The sequence below is a fragment of the Cyclopterus lumpus genome, chromosome 14 (genome assembly GCF_009769545.1).
Source record: "Cyclopterus lumpus isolate fCycLum1 chromosome 14, fCycLum1.pri, whole genome shotgun sequence".
NCBI classification, from domain to species: domain Eukaryota; kingdom Metazoa; phylum Chordata; class Actinopteri; order Perciformes; family Cyclopteridae; genus Cyclopterus; species Cyclopterus lumpus.
Window position 1 is genome coordinate 16,531,049 of NC_046979.1, and position 17,781 is coordinate 16,548,829.

The 17,781-nt window shown below is 42.3% G+C and overlaps 1 protein-coding gene across 1 annotated transcript in view; it reads right to left on the reverse strand.

Moving 5' to 3' along the window:
* LOC117742532 (roundabout homolog 1-like) overlaps nucleotides 1–17,781 on the reverse strand; it is a 74,847-nt gene that overhangs the window by 36,353 nt on the left and 20,713 nt on the right. The window contains exon 3 of the mRNA XM_034549996.1: nucleotides 14,036–14,362. Within this exon, the coding sequence (XP_034405887.1) occupies nucleotides 14,036–14,362 (327 nt within the window). The remainder of the gene's footprint in view (nucleotides 1–14,035; nucleotides 14,363–17,781) is intronic.

Consider the following 17,781-nt stretch of genomic DNA (forward strand, 5'->3'; position numbering starts at 1 on the left):
CTGCTTGGGGGTTTTTGGATGAAAAGCGGGAGGTCAACATACGTTCGCGGTAGACTCACAGTAATTTACGAGGCGAAAACAGCGAGATGTACTGGGACTGAAACCCTTGATTAGGCCCAGTAGGTGTCTCTGCTCAAGGTAGCCCGTGTTTAATAGCATCCATCGACGCGTACTGAATAACATGCATGGGCTGTTAAAGTCCCGGTGTGTTTGTGAGCTTGTCGTTCTTTTCAGGAACCAAATGGGATTGACGGGGAGGGCTATTAAACATGGCAGCCTGTGTACACTGTAAACAACGTACTGCACATTCCCTGCTGTGTGTTCATGGGAGTGTAACGCTTCATGCATTTCTACCTCCCACAAGCAATTTGGAACGGGAGTCGTCTAGCTGTGCTGCTGCTCCTCACTGCACAAACAGGAAGCATTACTATCCGTTACTGTGTTGTGTCTATTCCCACTACATAGAGGTGGATTAAATAGCAGGAGTTTTATTCTTGACAAAAAGAACAAGCACCCTTGTCTGTTTTTGCTCTTTAAAAAGCCAAAAAAACTTTTCTCACTTGCCGATTGTCTTGGTTTTATTTGTCCAGGTTCTGAGATAACTGACTCTACCCCAACACAATGAAGGGGGATGGAGTTGTATAATGCTCATAGCTTTGGATAATAAAACAAAGCACCATGCCCTAATATAACTATTACTACTATGGATCATCAACCAACATCCCCGTGAACAGTTTTCAATGGAAGTTGTTGGGTTTTTTCGTGCCTTGAGCATCTTGTAAAATAAAATAAAATAAAATAAAATAAAATAAAATAAAATAAAATGTACTATCCAGAGTACCAGAACCATGTTTCTGTATATAGACGTCCACATTGAACATATTGGTGTGCTGCAAACAAAATGGTGCCGTTACCATCCGGTTTACCAAAAATACACAAAACGTTTTAAAATCCCGGTAACTCCACAAAATAAATGTCCTTCACGTACATTGAATCGGAGAGGAGACATAAATCCCAGAGTCAGAAAATGTCAAAACATGGATGTGATTTTGGATCAACTGACCCTTTGATTTATCCGGTTGAAAAGGATAAACGAGCAGTTGCAAAACTCCTTTTGACCTGAAAACACACAATTCAATTACAGCGGGAGCTAAAACTAGGAGCGTTTGTGGCCAGTGGAGTCCAAGGGCTAATGAAGCAGACAGGTTTTCATTCCTATCTGTAAACTAATGATGGATACTCTCATCCTTTGCCCTCTCCCCCATTTCTTCTTCTCTATCCCTCCCCATTATCCAACACTACCTCCATCCCCCATGGCAACACTATCCGCTCTATTACAGAACCTCTAGAGATATCTGCCTTCTCAGCATGCAGCGGAGCTAGAGACGGTGAAACAGATACACACACACACACACACACACTCAGGCCTGAGATAATCAATGCCAACAGAGCCGCAGCAGAGAGAGAGAGAGAAAGTGGAGAGTGGAGGGAGGGAGACCCAAGGCCAAGTTCTACTCAAACAAGCAAAATCCAAAAAGAAAATACACTATGATGATGAATATGAATGAGTGCCCTGACCCCAAATATTTACAATTCTCTTGCCTGGGTACAGTATATCGTATGAATTCTCAGCTTATTAAAAAGATAACACGTGGAGGAGGCACATGGTGCATTTGAGAGACCAAGAAGCGAAGGCAAAACAAAGATGATAAATTATTGCATATAAACAAATAATGGAAATAATGTTAAGAGCCTATTAAGTGCATCTAATATGATGTCTCAGTCTAGGCTATTATATATGTTTTGCTTTTTTATTTAGAGGCACAAATGCGGAAAGAAAAATAATGCCAACAACAACACATGGCTTTGGGTATATATATATATATATATATTTATTTATTTTTTCCTTCTAATATCTTCTTATATTCTTGCTGCCACCTTTCTCTCTCACTCACACAAAGTGCCACTTATAAATAGCGTATGCCAGAGAATACAAGACAACAGACTGACAGCATTCCTACATCACACTCGCTGTCTCTGCACATGCTGTCAACAAATCTCAAGGATAAATCGACAAGACGCGCAGGTGTCCGAAGGCTATCAGTGTAAAAACTTTCTCATCTGTCAGTGAGGGGAACCAGTTAGTGAAGCAGCTGTCAATTAAAGAACCATACATCTTCAGAGGCTTTTCACCCTAAATAGAGAGCGGATAAAAAAGATGTGCTCGCTGGGTGGGTGTTTTATTTCCTGTCGACATTTTGGTGCACGACCTTTAGCTTAAGACCTTTAACAACTCATTTATCATGGCATATTTGACATGTACATATTGTTGGTAGGCCATGACAGGGTTTGCACCAAAGAAAAACATCAGCAGGCAATAAAACAGACGGCAGGGGTGATTGTTGTGTGTTGAAATCCTGGAAAGCGTGGACATAACACGCGATGAACTTTATGGGGGCTATATTTTAAAGTTCCATAGCACCGCATTAGAAGAGAGAGGTTTGCCTGAATCCCAGAACCCGATTCATCCAACTATCAGACCAGTTATGAATCTCAGACGTTCACTCACTTCAAATGAATTCAGTGAGCCTATAATTAGGCAGCTCTGCGTGGAGGCCATGGGGATTACATATAGGATAGGAGCCTGGAAAGGAATATCCTTCTTAAGTATGTCTGTGAATCTTTCATGAGGAAAAAGAAAAAAGAAGAAAAAAAAAACTTACAAATGCATGGTGAGATCTTACAGATCAAAATTAAAAAAATAATAAAAAAAATTAAAAAATGTCAAACATTCATGTTCACGTAATTTAGATGTCTGTCTTTCCTCACATCTTCAACTGAGAAAGGGAAACCGTTAACTATAAGTAAACACTGGATGCATCAGTAAGGTGACAAGCACTGTTTAAATGTGCAGTTTTCTTTTTCCTGGGAGAAAATGGAGGAGGCGTCGGGCATAGAGCAAAAAAAAGCCACCATTGCTCTTATTAAATTTGCCCAAAAAAGTGATGTTTATGTCATTACTTCATGTTATTACAGAAAAAAAGCTCTTCCCTCATTTTAGTTGTATTTTTGATCACACAGACATTTAATGAACTGACAAACAAGAGGGAGCAATTCTTGGTTATACGATTCCCTTTTGCCACAGACTGTACACATTTGGTTTGACACCACCATTCTAAACATTGAAATAAAAAAACATCCTATTTCGATTCAGAGAGGCATTTTCCAGTCAGTGGTCAGACAGACATTCCCATTCTTTCAGTGGCAAACATATCATTCTGGTGGCAGACCAGCTGCTGACAGGCTGTCAAACAGTCAAATCAGCTGTTCTTCCTGTTGACCTCAGAGACCCGGACAGAACTGCTATGATTACAGGCCTTCCAAACAACCACAGAGCGCCGAGCGCCACTTCATCACGCATGACATTCACTGTCCTAAAAGAAGTGAATTACATTACCGGAGAGAGGCTGATCAATTAACTTTCCCTGTATACACAATGCAGTCTAAACCCTCGTGCCATTCTTAACTATGAACACGTATTATAATCACATTAGTCATATTATGTATGAGCTGTAAACTCCCGACTGCCATTGGTCCTGGGTTGACGCATGTGCGAGTCTCTAAAGATACAGATAGTGAAAGTGAACCGCACTCCATTCCAAAAGGAAACAGTTTCATTAGTCTAATGCACATATTTCAATTTGACACTAAACCTAGAAATGACTACGCAAATGTTATCATCATATATTACATTGCACCAAAAATAATAACTTCAGCGGCATAATAGCATGCATTTTCATGCTCGATTGTGAGAAATTGCCAGTGAGATTGCGTTATGAAAATGATCTTAATCATGATGTGCTTTGCATAACTGGTATTAAAGATCTGGATGCGGAGGTGACAGATTTATGTCCTGAATGCATCACGAAACAACACATCGTTATCTGGTTTTAATGAACGTGAGTGAGGGGACGTTTATATATTTGTGTAAATGAATGAGACGTTCCAGCGCTAAGGGCGATATCACTCTGAAGATCGTTTTAATTATCTACAGTCCCTCTTCTGTGTCCCTTTACCTCTCAGCCTTATCCACTCCTTCAGCTCTCAGGGCCTCATTTCATGCTGTCTATATATATGGCCTTGGGAAGTCTGGGAGGAAGAGTAAAAGGGACTTTTCCACAGAGAAAAGCAGAGATTGAGTGGGGTTGTGCAAACAGAGAGGATGGTTTTATTGGCAGAGGGAGTTTTGAATATTCCATCTGTTCATATTCTATTACATTTGAAGATAATATACTGTGTTGTCTTTGAGAAAACTTACTTGTACACGTCTACTGTAATGGTGGTTGTAGGTACTCATACTTTTCGACTAGCCATAGTAGCACTTTAGTAGCACTTAAATGTCTCTTACTGATAGCACTTTGTAGTTTAACGTTATTGAAGAAATTGTACTTGCTTGATTCTTGTTGTTCTGAGTTTGGACTCATGGTTTAATGCACTTATTGTAAGTCGCTTTGGATAAAAGCGTCAGCTAAATGACATGTAATGTAATGTAATGTCATACTAGAAGTAGATTAAGGAAGGCTCTCTTTCATCTCACTGTCGCTGTATCGCATAATAAAATGGAGACCTTGAATATCGGCCTTGATAACACAGAAGAGGAGGAAAAAAAATGAATTTTGTTCCTGGGTGTGGAAGGGAGCTGCCAGCTAAGCAAACACAGAGATTGTGAATGTTAATTATTACTGCATCCACACATAGCAACACAATTAATTGGAAACAAATATTGAAATTCCCTATATTAATCCTGCAATGTCAACATCACAAAAGGCTGTTGATGTTCAAAAGATAAAAGCTAGACAAAGCACACGTCCTTAAAGTGGCAGTGTGGTGATACAAGACAAGTTCAGACGCAATGTTTTTTCAGGTGCTGAAACATTTATGAACTATTGCTTCTTTTTTTTACACAATGAACACAATTAAAAACAAGAATCTAAATAGCACTAGTTTTTAAGTATAGGGCAGCATTGAAAATGAAAACATACAGACACACCCTCGTTTTACTGTCTGCCTACTGCTGTGCACCTTCCACAAAAAAGAAATGCATACAATTTGTATACACTGACAATAATGCGGAACACATCACTGGTCATCAAAGCGTTCAGTAAGCAGCTTCGACAACAGCAGCTCCGTCGCAAACCTGTCTGAACATTCAAAAGTATTCCCTCAGGAGAGAGATGAAGCAATGCTCCAGAAGGAGGAGGAGGAGGAGGAGGAGGAGGAGGAGGTGGAGGAGGAGGAGGAGGAGGAGGAGGAGGAGGAGGAGGAGGAGGAGGAGGAGGTGGAGGAAAATGGGAGAAAATAGGGGATGCAGAATTGACAGCCAGGCAGGCACAGAAATGGTTGTAGTGCCTCGGAAATGTGTTCCTCATTTATTCAGCTTTCCATTGAGGAACCACCTCTCTCTCTCTCTCTCTCTCTCTCTCTCTCCCCCTCTCTCTCTTTGTCCCCTGTTTTGCTGCTGCATGTTGTATATCGCCACATCTGCAGCCTATTACAGAAGATCCCCAAATCTTTGGTTGTGGCGGGTAAGCGGTAGGAACAATACTGCATAAACAGCCGAATACGCTGCTGCTGCTGCTGCTGCTGCTGCTGTTGCTGCTGCACTGGCAACTGCTCACGTCTCTGATTCCATGCGTCTGTGACTGCGTTTCTGTGGTGTCATTTCCTTGAAGTAAGCCCCCACTGTATTGAGAAACCGAAATCTTGTATATCTCAGATTGCCCTGCAATGTTTCTAATAAAATGGTCTGAATTTATTGTTATTCGTCATCCGCCTCATTATTTATGCATGGCGTGCTCGAAAGGCTCAAGTTCAGAATGTGATGTTAAATCAACATCAGGTTCTCGTCATATCGTAAAAGGCATCACAGTGCATCACCATGTGTATGCAGATGACCTTTAGCTTTATCTCTCAGGTAAACCAAACGATTTCATCCGAGTTGGCCACATAACATGCTTCGATAATATTGATTTAATGAGCTGAGGAAAGATTGAACACATCTTCTGAAGACTTTTAAGCAATACACTGTATCTTGACTGTGGCAGCGTGCACCAGGTTAGGTATGTTAAAGTCCAACTGAATTCACATTTAGTCCAAAATTAAAGTCTGTTTAATAAAGAATGTGCTGTCAATAGCGAGGAGTGAGTGGTGTTAACGCTGTGGTTTAATACGCCGCAGCTGACTAGCTAATGATCCATCCAGCCTGCAAGCTGACGTTAGCAGTGCACTTTTCCTCCGTGCATTGCTGTGCGGTTGCTCGACAATGAGCCAAGGTGCAGGACAAGACCTGTGTTCGTGTTTGTTAATTAGATGAGGATGCGACTCCAGCAGGGAAGCGTGGGCTTTCTGTTCAAAGTGTGTTGTGTAACAAGCTGCTGTCTGGTTGTGATAGAACATCGTTGCATATTTGCATTAAGCTGAAACATGGTTCAAAATGTACTCATTTTGATTGGCTGCATGGAAAAGAGTTATCCCTCTACGCAGACGGAGAACTAATTATTTACATGGACTAATGCATGGACAAAATCATCTGCATTTCTTCCTTTTGGTTATGGATTTTTACTCCAAGGAGAAAACAATCCATGCGTTTTCCCAAGCAGTAATGGAGGCGGTTGCAGAAACAAAGAATGTGTTGACTGCAACAATCTCTTCATACATAATACAGTAGTCTATCTAACATTGTGTAAATATATATTTTCATCCTTGCAACCCTTTATGCGATATTCAGCAGTGTTCAATTGTCTAATCGGGTGATAAGTGACTTGATTTTGACACTAGCAATAATAGTTTGAGTTTAAATTGTGGCGGATACAAAAACAAAAAGCAGACAAAGCATCTCAATCCAATGGCCTTATTTATTATTCGCAAAGAGTGGATGTTCTTTAAAAACAAGAGGACATGTTTGACTATATTGCTTCAAAACCTTGTAAAAACAAACACTGAGTTGAATTTCCGTGCAATTTGGCTGTCTGGTATTCATTCAGAATGTTTGATTATGGTTGGCGATAACAAAGCAAAGTGTCCGTCTCTTCTGGATCACGTAGGACTTTTGACTAGCGTAATGATAGTCTAAGAATTTGGCATTTTTAATGATAAACACTAACAATCATCAAACCAAAATTACACAGTGCACATCTGAGAGAGTGCTCACGTCTCATGTTCACGCCCTGAAGGGTCTGTCAGAGTCGTACTGAGCTTTGTATATTTTTTTTAACTGAATTGCAGTCAACTTTGGGACACCAAACAAAGCAGATATTCTGCGAGAGCAGGCGGAAAGCTTTGGGAAATTAAAAGTGACACAACCATCCACCCCTGGGGAAGATAGCATTCACCCCGAGCAAGAATATACGCCCGGTGGGTGCTGTTGACTGTGGCACTATGGAGTGACGGAAAGAGGATGGATGAAGCCAACGCCTCCGTAAAGGCACAACCATCGCTCTTCTCTCAGTGACAGCCGGATTACTCAGCCATGCTGTAAGCCCTTAATACTTGCACGCTGACAAATTCACAAGTAAAATATAGGGCGCGCTAGACATATCATAGTTTATGTCATTACAGGGTTTGTTGCAAGTTGTGACTTGATGATGGGTTTTCACTGTTAATTAATTTCCGTTGCTCGAAACACTTTCAACAGCTAAGCACTTGAGTGCTGCTTGTTTGGCCCTCTGAGAGGTTTCTCTTGCCATGTTACAAATAGGCAAACGGGTGATTGATATATATACAGTATATATATATATATGACATCAGAGTAACATGAAACAACAAGCACAGAGTTTTATCGGAAAAAGGATCAAATCTGGCTGCGTTACTGCTCAGAGGCTGCAGGGAAATGCAACCGGCAGCGAGATTCAGTGCTGAGGGGGAGGAGATTCAATGTTTAAGAGGGAGTGACAAACTGTGTGCCCCCCCCCAGCAATGACAAGAGCAGAATACATGAATTATATTCAACAGGATTTGGTGTAGAAGGAATGGAGAGACACCCAAAAGCATGTATGCACATAACGTCACCCGCATATGGGCACAGGGGGGCACAGTGCACACAAAAGACTATCTTCAACAGACAGATTGGTTGATTTGACTCCCCCCACGGGCTGCTCTTCCCCTCATGCGGCACGTCTGTGTCCTCTCGCCAGCAACCGATCCTCCAAAAAGTGGGAATAAATACGTGCGTGCACGCACAACACGGCCAGTAAAGGAGGCTTCATGTGCCTGTAGTGTAGGAGAGGAACCTTCAGCAGTGTCCATATTTCACAAAAGCCTGCCAGTTTATCATCACGCATAAAGCTAGACGTTTCTTCTCTTTTCTTGACAAGGCTAAAATGCATCTCGACTATACTTTAGTCAGAGAAAGTGGGAGCAACAACAACAAAGGGAGTTCTAATGAATGGTATAATTCAATAATCTGCCAAAGAATGCAAAGATGTGAAGGCCAGTTCTTCCTGTAAAAGTAGCGCCTGTTGTTTGAGTTGAGACACATGTGCCCGGTGCTGACACAATGAGCGTGGATACGCACGACGCAACGCAGCAGGAACACGTTACATTCGGATGATATTGCCACACACCTAGGAGCCATATGGTCTTTGTCAGAAGCTCTCGAGCACTTCCCCTCTTTTCTCCCTTCGCCGTGCTGCTTGAAAGCCAAACAAACTCTTCCCCTCCGTCCTGACGACGCTCAGTCGAGGGGAATAAAGCGACTCAAATTGTTTAGACAATACTTGCAGTGCACTCGCCCCAGTCTCCAGACTGTAAACACAAACCAGCTGTCCCCGGAGTGCGATACTTATTCACTGAGTGATCTAACCATGGGCCAACTGGGAGAGACCAAGGCGGCGGAAAACCGGATGAGGAACAAGAGGCCCGGCGCCGCTTTCACAGACTGTCACAGGCAATTGGAAGTAAACACTGATATCTGACTTTGTGGCTGTGGATGAAGAGCATTTGCAATGTGTCAGTGTTTGTCTATCAAACAAATATCCCTCCTAGTCCTTATGGAGAGAAAATGACAACTTCCCTGAGACGTACAGCTCTACTGCCACTTAGGATCTTTTATTGCCTTCATCCAGAGGATTCTGTCAGTGACAGTGACAGCCATTAGAAGTGGGGAGCCATTAGTTAATGGATAGGGGCAGGCAGAGGGGAAACATGACCTCTGAGAATCCGCCTCTCTGCACGCTGCCGTGTACATCTCCTGCACACGCTCGTTTCCCAACATAAGATTACCATCAAAGAGGAGCGGGCGGGCAGGAAGACCAGGGGTTCCACCTTAAGCTGTCAATCTCCCAGTCTGACTGAGCCGCGCACATCCCATGATCCACTTCAGAGAACATGTTGCACTGAACATGTCCGTCACGTTAATGCATTCATGTCATTACCACAAGCCGTCACACAGGCTTTTCAAGATGTGTATAGACAACAAAAAACTGCATACAGTTAGGACGATGAAATATTAATGTATGCTTTCAATACATTTTTATTATTATACATTATCGAAGAAACATATTTAAGGGCCAAATTGAGATCTGAATCTGAAGTTGATTTATCCACTATTACATGCCACTGACATATAGTCTTTTATTTTCTAGTACTCGTACTGGGAGCACAGGAATATTTTTGTTTCGCCAGATAATAAGCAGATTTTTTTAAGCACAGAGGATGCATAAACGCTGAGATGGCTTTTCATATATGAAATATGACTTACTTGGAGAAACAAGCATTTTATAGTGATTGTGGTCACTCTGTTTCTCAAAATAACTCTTCCACACAAACATAATGTATGCATGCAACCTGAAATGTAACATGTAGCATAACATATACATATACATATATATATATATATATATATATATATTTATATATATTTATGTATAAACATGTACAGTATATAATGATATTGTTGACGACTGTGTCTTGTGAGCCCATGTGTGATGGACCAAACGCTTTTGTGTGACATAGTAAAAAAACTACAAACGGAGGACTCAGCGGTGACGTTCCTTCTCTTCAGACGCTCTCATGGGTGACGTGCAGTGACGTGACCGGCTGTATCGTTGTCTTTCTCTGTGGCTCCCTACTTCATCACTGCAGTGTTGGGGTCTAACCTTAAGTCCTGCAAGAAGCCTTTCCTCCTGCAAATGGCAGTGCCCAATTAGTTTACGGAATATAATGTATCCCTCTCCCTTACTGAACCTAACTACAGGTCCACTATCCAATAACCTTTTGAGTACACAGGCTGTGACTTTGCCTTCACCTCAATAAAGCGCTCCATGATTGAATCAAGTGGCTGAGGTCAATAGGACATATGTTCATTTCCCAGGGTCCTCTAGGGTCCCCACAGGCAGGAAAAAAAATATGCTGAGTGTCTTCTGTGACATTTATTGGATGGGAACTAAGTTATATGTCTTATCTCCGTTTTTTCTCATTTCATCGTCACTTTCAGAAAGGGCTACACTTGTCTGTCTCTGTGTGTGTGTGTGTGTGTGTGTGTGTGTGTGTGTGTGTGTGTGTGTGTGTGTGTGTGTCTGTGCACGTGAACATGTTGTGTGTGCTTACACAGTATTTCAAGCCTGTGGTCACGCTTCAGGCACCAGCACATACTACATCTGTCACTGTCTCCAGCACGTCGCCTCAATATTCAGCGCACTAGGTTCCCTTCTGTGCCTTGAAGGACCGACACTTCTTCCTTTCTCGCTTCTGTTCCCGTCTGTCCCTGTCACTCCGCTCCCGCTCTCATCACTTACAGCCTGCCAGCCTGTCTTTTGTCAGCCGTCTCCACTCACTTCTCATCGTCCCCCCCCCCCCCTTCCTTCTCCCTTACTTCGATTCGATTAAAATGGGATGAGAAAAAAAAAAAGTTCTAATACGGTAAATTCATTTGGATTTGAGTTGGGTCATTCATTTTTCGACTGACGCTTTCACATTTACTTTGTTGATAAAAGATCAAACGATTAATGCTCTGTGGATCTCGTGTCAACGTGCTGCGGTCTCTCTTCGCTGCCTGGTTAGCCGAGTCCATGAACTCATCATATAGATGTAACGTGACAAGATATTCAGGAGAGACGATCATGCATATTGACTATACTATTTAACGTTTATTTTGGGGGGTCAGGTGAAGTGCATACATGATTTATCGTTTTGACTAATGCCATCATATCTCCAGCAAAGTATTGTCTACATGCAAACATTGCATTCCGATGTTTTAAATGAAAACAATAGATTCCATTTTTTAATTTAGCATCTCGCGTGCATCTAAAGACATAAACTCCACAGACGTGCTACCGGCTACGTGAGGCTGTTCTTATAGCGCTTTCAGTTAAATGCATGGTGTGAAGTCCAGGGTGTCTCGTGGGAATCCCTCACCCCTTGATGTCCAGCAGAAAACAAAAAAAAAACATATTGTTGCGGTGTTTCGTCTTACATTGCTATCGAACACCCGGTTGTTTCCCTCTTCTGTGGGTGGCGCTGTTGCAAGCGGTCAACAAAGCAAACGTGTGTGTTTCTGGTTCGATCGCATGTGTGATATGTGGATTATGCTGCAGGGCGTAGCTGTTGCATGGTTGGTGTAGCTGTGCGAGTTGCCCTATTGTTAACTAATATTCGCCTCGGCAATGTGAGCGTGAAGAGTGAATAGCCGAGTGCGTCGCCTTGTTCACAATAACAACGCTGACGTTAAGTAAGCAAAGTGTAATGTTTGCCCTAACATGTTCAGGTATTGGGTCATAACCCCCTAGAATTGGCAAAGAAAATGTTGATGACAGTGCTGTATGGAAAGTGAATGATCTAGTTTGGGGAGTAGGGGATACGTGAAAAGAAAAATCAATTAAAAAATAATTTACAATATTTTCACCTTAAGATAATAAACAGCCATCATCACATTTTAATAAAGCTCCAATGGCACGAGGCTGTGCCAAGAGTCCGTACATGAGCGTGTTTTTTCAAAACGCTACAAATACAGAACATGCTGGACACACAGGACCGTGCACCACAGACATTGCACGCACAAAACGCACAGAATTGCACATCTGAGTGAGTGTGTGTGCGTTTTTGACAAGGCAACACAAATGTTCACCTGGTTGGTTCACACGGCGACACAGTTTAGTGGAAGGAGAACAACAAGGAGAAGAAGAGGATTACGATCCATGATTCTGCTTCATGATTCAGTATTTTTTTGCCTGAGGGATTTTTGGAGTGACAAACAAATGCGACATGATGATACTTTGTGTGTATGTGCACACAGGCTGTTTGTCAAAGCACACAATTCAAAAACATCACTTCACACAAAAGAGCACCATATGTCAGCTTGAAACCCATCATTATTTTTGAATAAAGTTCTATTAAGCCAAAGCAACATTTAAGCAATCAAAACTCGACTCAAAATGAACAACTATGCCATTAGCAAGGTCTATTGGCAGAGTGTGGCCTATCCTCGTCCTTTTAACACTCCCCAGACTCTCAGTCCTCTTATAAACTCCCTAACTCAGCAGCATTTACCAAAGGGGGTTCTGTTTTACTGGCCAGCCCAGGGGTGACCCATGAATCTGTGTGACCTCTGAAGGATGAAACAGGGAGACATAATTCATCAAGGCAGCTTCAACAAGTCCTCTCTGTGTTCCCCCTCTCCCGACCTTAAAACCTGACAATAAATTTAGTGAACTTCAGGTAATAAACTCTCCCCCCAGAGGGCTGAGCTTCTCGGGGTTAGAGTGCTGATCTAGCGTTTTCCACGATATGTTTGACCGTCGCTTTCATTACAATTCAAAAGGTGAAACGGATACTAGATTATTATTCTAAAACCTTTACGAAATATCTGCCCAGAAGGCCGAGCCTTGGTAGAGCTCAGAGCACTGGGCTGGACAGTGAAAGATGTGTTAGGACATGGCTGCGGTTGTTAACCCTTGATGCCAACACTTCCTTCTTTCTGTGCACTCTTCCCTCTTGGTGCTTACCAGCTTCCAGTGCTTTTGGACTTGCAGAACCCGTGTCCTCTGAGATTCACAGACCATCTGTATTCGCCCTCTTCTGATGGTTGAAAGCCCTGACCCTTTTGCCCTCTGCCTGCTTCTACCCAAGCTTCATTCCATCACTCTAACTAACACACAAACACACAAACACACACACACACACACACACATATATATATATATATATATATACTGTAGGTTTGGCTTGCTGCATACAACCTGTTTAACTGGCAACACCACACACTGGGCGCTTACAGCTCTGCGAGTCAGCGAGTTGACACTGCCACCTGTTACACACTGAGCACTTGTTTGAACCTGAGGACTGAAGCAGACACACAGCTGCTGGGTGTCTGACAGGTGGGTCGCATAGTGATCTTCCACCTGTCCCTGAACCATAAAACTGACCCATGTTGGAAAGAAAGCAACGCGAGTAAACAGGCTCTTGGACTGACATCGCTCTGGTCTAATTTGATCGACGCAATGGGTTGAGTGAAAGTCAGCAGACACTCAGTGCGTAAAGTAAATACAACACACAATTTATGAAAGTATATATTTTTTTAATAGTTATTCTTTCTTCAGGAGATTATCTAAAGGTTAGATTGGGGAAATATTTCCCATACTTTTTGGTCAAAATAGCTGCTTGCTTTCTTTGAAGATGGATATTAAAATCACCACTATGCACATTGACAGATTGTGAAATCAATTAAAATGCTCAAAAGAGTTGAGGCAATTATTATCTGTATATCTGCATCTTATGCTCGGGTATTATAGATAGCTTCTTGGGTATTCTTGATCAAAGACTTAGCAATCCACTACTCTTTTGATTGACTGTGGCCCTGTACTGTATATATTAGGTGTGTTTGCAGATGATCACGACCTTGCTGGAATAATGTGCATGTGTGTGTGCGTACGTGTGTATGTGTGCGTGTGTGTGTGTGTGTGTGGTATCATTTCGAACAGCATCATCAAAGCTGTAAGCACTATAACAAGTCAACACGGACACATGGGGCAACAGAACTTACTGGCTACTTCCAGGGAAGCATTGTGACTGATCGCCTGGCCCAGATAGTTTCGGGCCACACACACGTAGCTGCCGTCGTCCGGCTTGCTCCGTCGTCCGTGGATGATACGCAGGAAGAAGAGGGAGCCGCTGGGCAGCAGCATGCGGTGGGAGCGGGGGTTGTCGCGGTCCGTCTCGACGCGCTCCCCGTCTTTGGACCATTCCACCGTTGGGGTCGGACGGCCCTCGGCCTTACAGTTGAGAGTGGCCGGTTCCCCTTTGGAGACAATGAGGTCAGAGGGGTGCTCCACTATGCGGGGAGGGAAGTCTTCCTGGCGAAGACGAGACCCTGGAGAGGAAGAAGGGTGCAAAGGAGACATAAGCAAAGAGGAAAATGAGTTCCCGGTGTACACTTCATTGATGTATGGCTGTATGTAAAATGCAGTACATGGAACTTATTGTATTTGTCAATTGAACACAAACAACACACCACAAAGAGAGATTATAAAAGAATCCCTTCATGTAATAAAGAGGAGTGTTAATCAAAAAAACAGCAGCACTAAAGGAATTATTTAAGACACGATATTATCGCTGTGCAAGGGCCTCATATTAACAAGAATTCCAGTTTGACAATATAATTACCACACAATCGCATGTCGCTCAGAAAGTGTGTCGCTTTTCATTCAGCAGTTGGAACCCCATGAGGCATTGAAAATTAAAAAAAACTATGCGTACATGTAAAATCCTTGGGAAGTAATATCTTTCAAAGCATGTCCCCCCCCTTAAAACATGTATTTGCAAAGAAATATTGATATGCCACTTTTGAGACTAGCTTCAAGGCTGAATTATAATGGGATTACGGTGTTATCTATGGCTCCACAGACACAATACGGTAGACGATGTCTGACTTAATTTCACCAAATTAAATATTCACTAGTTATAAACATGTCTGAAACTTGCACTGCTACAAGTAACAATACAGGAAATGCCAATAAGTCCCTAAATGTAGTATAGTTGTTTTCACAGTACGCTTCATTATTGACAAGGGAAATTAATATGGTGGAACATCTAATAATAAATCTTGATGTGTATTGTACATAAACGCCAGTTTCGATATTCTGAGAAAAAGTGAAAGGATACTGATCCTCACCAGGCGCCATCTCTTTCTGTCCTCCACCCTACTGGAGTATACATTTATTTATGCTTTGTGTTCACCATGTGGGGCCAGTTTCACCACAGCATCTCGTTGGTAAACCGGCCATAGAAATAGGAATCAATACCACCAACCACCCTCACACTAACAACCACAAAATCTCCTCTAATCCCCGATACACTGTTGAGATGTCAATCATGCTGGTGTAACAATGAGTCCCTGTGAAGCGGAGGACAAAGCAAACCTCCCTAATGAGATCCAGGTACACAAGTCCGATGCCCCTTCACATCGTACTTTCCTTCCATCTCTCCCCAACATAGTGAAGCCAGCTCTAACCCGGCACCAAATCACACCCGCAGTCATTTTTTCCTCCTTTTTTTTCCCTTTGGTATTGTGTGAATGCTGATGAATCCGGTGTGGACAGCACCAGGAGTCGTTATTTTCTCAGAATCTAGATTCAAATGTAAGAGAGAGACGGAGGAGATGACAGAAATGCGGCATTAATGTCAGTCCTGCAACCACTGTTTACTTGTTTTATTGCTGTGGGAACACTTATTTCATGCCCCTGTGAACACTAGCTAACACAGCCTTCAGCAGGTCACGCTTTAATGTGCCAATGGTCCTGTAAAGCAGATAATCACCAGCGTGCAAGACGGTGATGAGCCCCTACACTCCCGCTGCAACCAATAAATCCCACACAGACAAGTGTTTACCCAGATAGATAACACCTCGCACATTGTGAAATGGGTGAGAAATTTGATCCACCGTGTGGCGCGATAGATGTTTGGTGTGTTTGCACGAATCTATATTCCCTGTCTGTTCCAAAATCGTATTAAGGACAATGCGATAGTATTTAAGAGGTAGAGTGCAACGTCCAAAGAATTCTGGAACGGCGTTTGACGAGTGTGCAAGCGTGTCATTAAAAAAACTGAAAGGCGCTGACATTTTAATGTTTTAATGTTCCTACCATTTTTACATTTCATTTAGCTGACGCTTTTATCCAAAGCGACTTACAATAATTTGCTTCCTTGGTGTCCTTTTCTTTTAATGCTGTCAAGTGGTCGACCGACCTAAAAGGCTACATGCTAATTGGACGCAATGAACTGCACATGCATGTAATTACCCTTTTATAAATTGGTCCTAAGTAACACCTCAGAGCACTATACAAAAAATTGTTTTATTTTGCTACTATACTGATATTTTTTGTCATCATTTTTGACGATACGGATGCCAATCGTTTCTTAAAATGGGATCATTACACTCACAGAGAACACATAATGGCTGTTAATAACACGTGTATTACAAGAGCAATTAAAATAAAATGTTTGTGCCATTAAGTGTAAAAAAAAAAGAAAATATTTGAAAGAAATACAAATATATACCAATAAATAATAGGCCTCTCCGTATAACATTTTAGGGTGTGTGGTTTTTTTTTAAAATTCACGAGGTGTTTAGTGTTGCTTTTTGTGGCACTTTAACGACACAAATAGTGCACCTTGCTGTATTTTTATCGGGAGGTGAAATGTAACACCGCACGCCGTTACGTTTCCTTTCTGCCATTCTCTAAACATGTCGGGGCTGTTTTGTCACAAACGCTCAAAAGTAGTGACAACGATGTGATGCAGCCACACACGTTTGTATTCATGTCATTTAATTATCAGCATTATTTTTAACGGAATCAACACCAAACGTGTTGTGTGTGAGTATTGAAGTATCGATACCACCGTGTCGATACTTACGTTCCTATAGTCACAGTGCAAATGCAGCTTGAAGTTCTGTAACGATAACACTACATTTCAAGGCATTTTCTTCACAGTACTGCGAGCAATAAAGTACATTTGGTAAAGCACGTGTTTCTTCAACAGCACAAAGCCAGGTTCTCACTGCAAGACAAGGTCTGAGACTGTGCCGCCAAGATGTTACCTGAGTGAAGAAATGACCTGTCCCATTTGCTGCAGACGGAGTTCTGAATCATTTTAAAAATGAGGTGAAAAAAAAGTCTTAAACCACTTTAAAAGCAATATGTAAAGACAAAACCACCCATGTAGCAAAAACCCGGCGTGAACATTCAAGTACAATTTTTACACACATCTTAATATTTAAACCCGTAACAGAACAATACAAACATGGTGGCCACATGCTGCCTGCGTTTCCTAATTGTGTTGGGTTGATGCCGAGGGGTCCAAGCGGCTCCCTAAGCTCCCTGGCATTGCAGAAAGGCAATATCAGCCCGTCACAAGTGGGCCCCCAGAAGACCAGGCTTTATCTGCAAAGGGCCAGCCGCCAGCACACAATCAGTATGCAAAAACATGCCCACAGACGCACAATGGAGTACATAGGTACACACCAAAGGTCATTTGTAGCACCTGTGCCCCGACAAATATGTATTTTTCTCTGTCAGTCATCCCAGAGGCAGTTCTGTTGTCTCGTGAAGATCCAGAGAGAGAGAGAGAGAGAAGCAGAATGAAGAGCAACAACCATGAAAGAGAAAGGAGCCTGTCTGTGTAGGTTTGTCTCAGTCTGTGAGAAAAGAGGTGGGAACACAGTCTGTGTTCCTCACCACTGTGAGTCTCCAGAGAGAGAGAATGAACTCAAATGTAGAGAAATAAAACGTA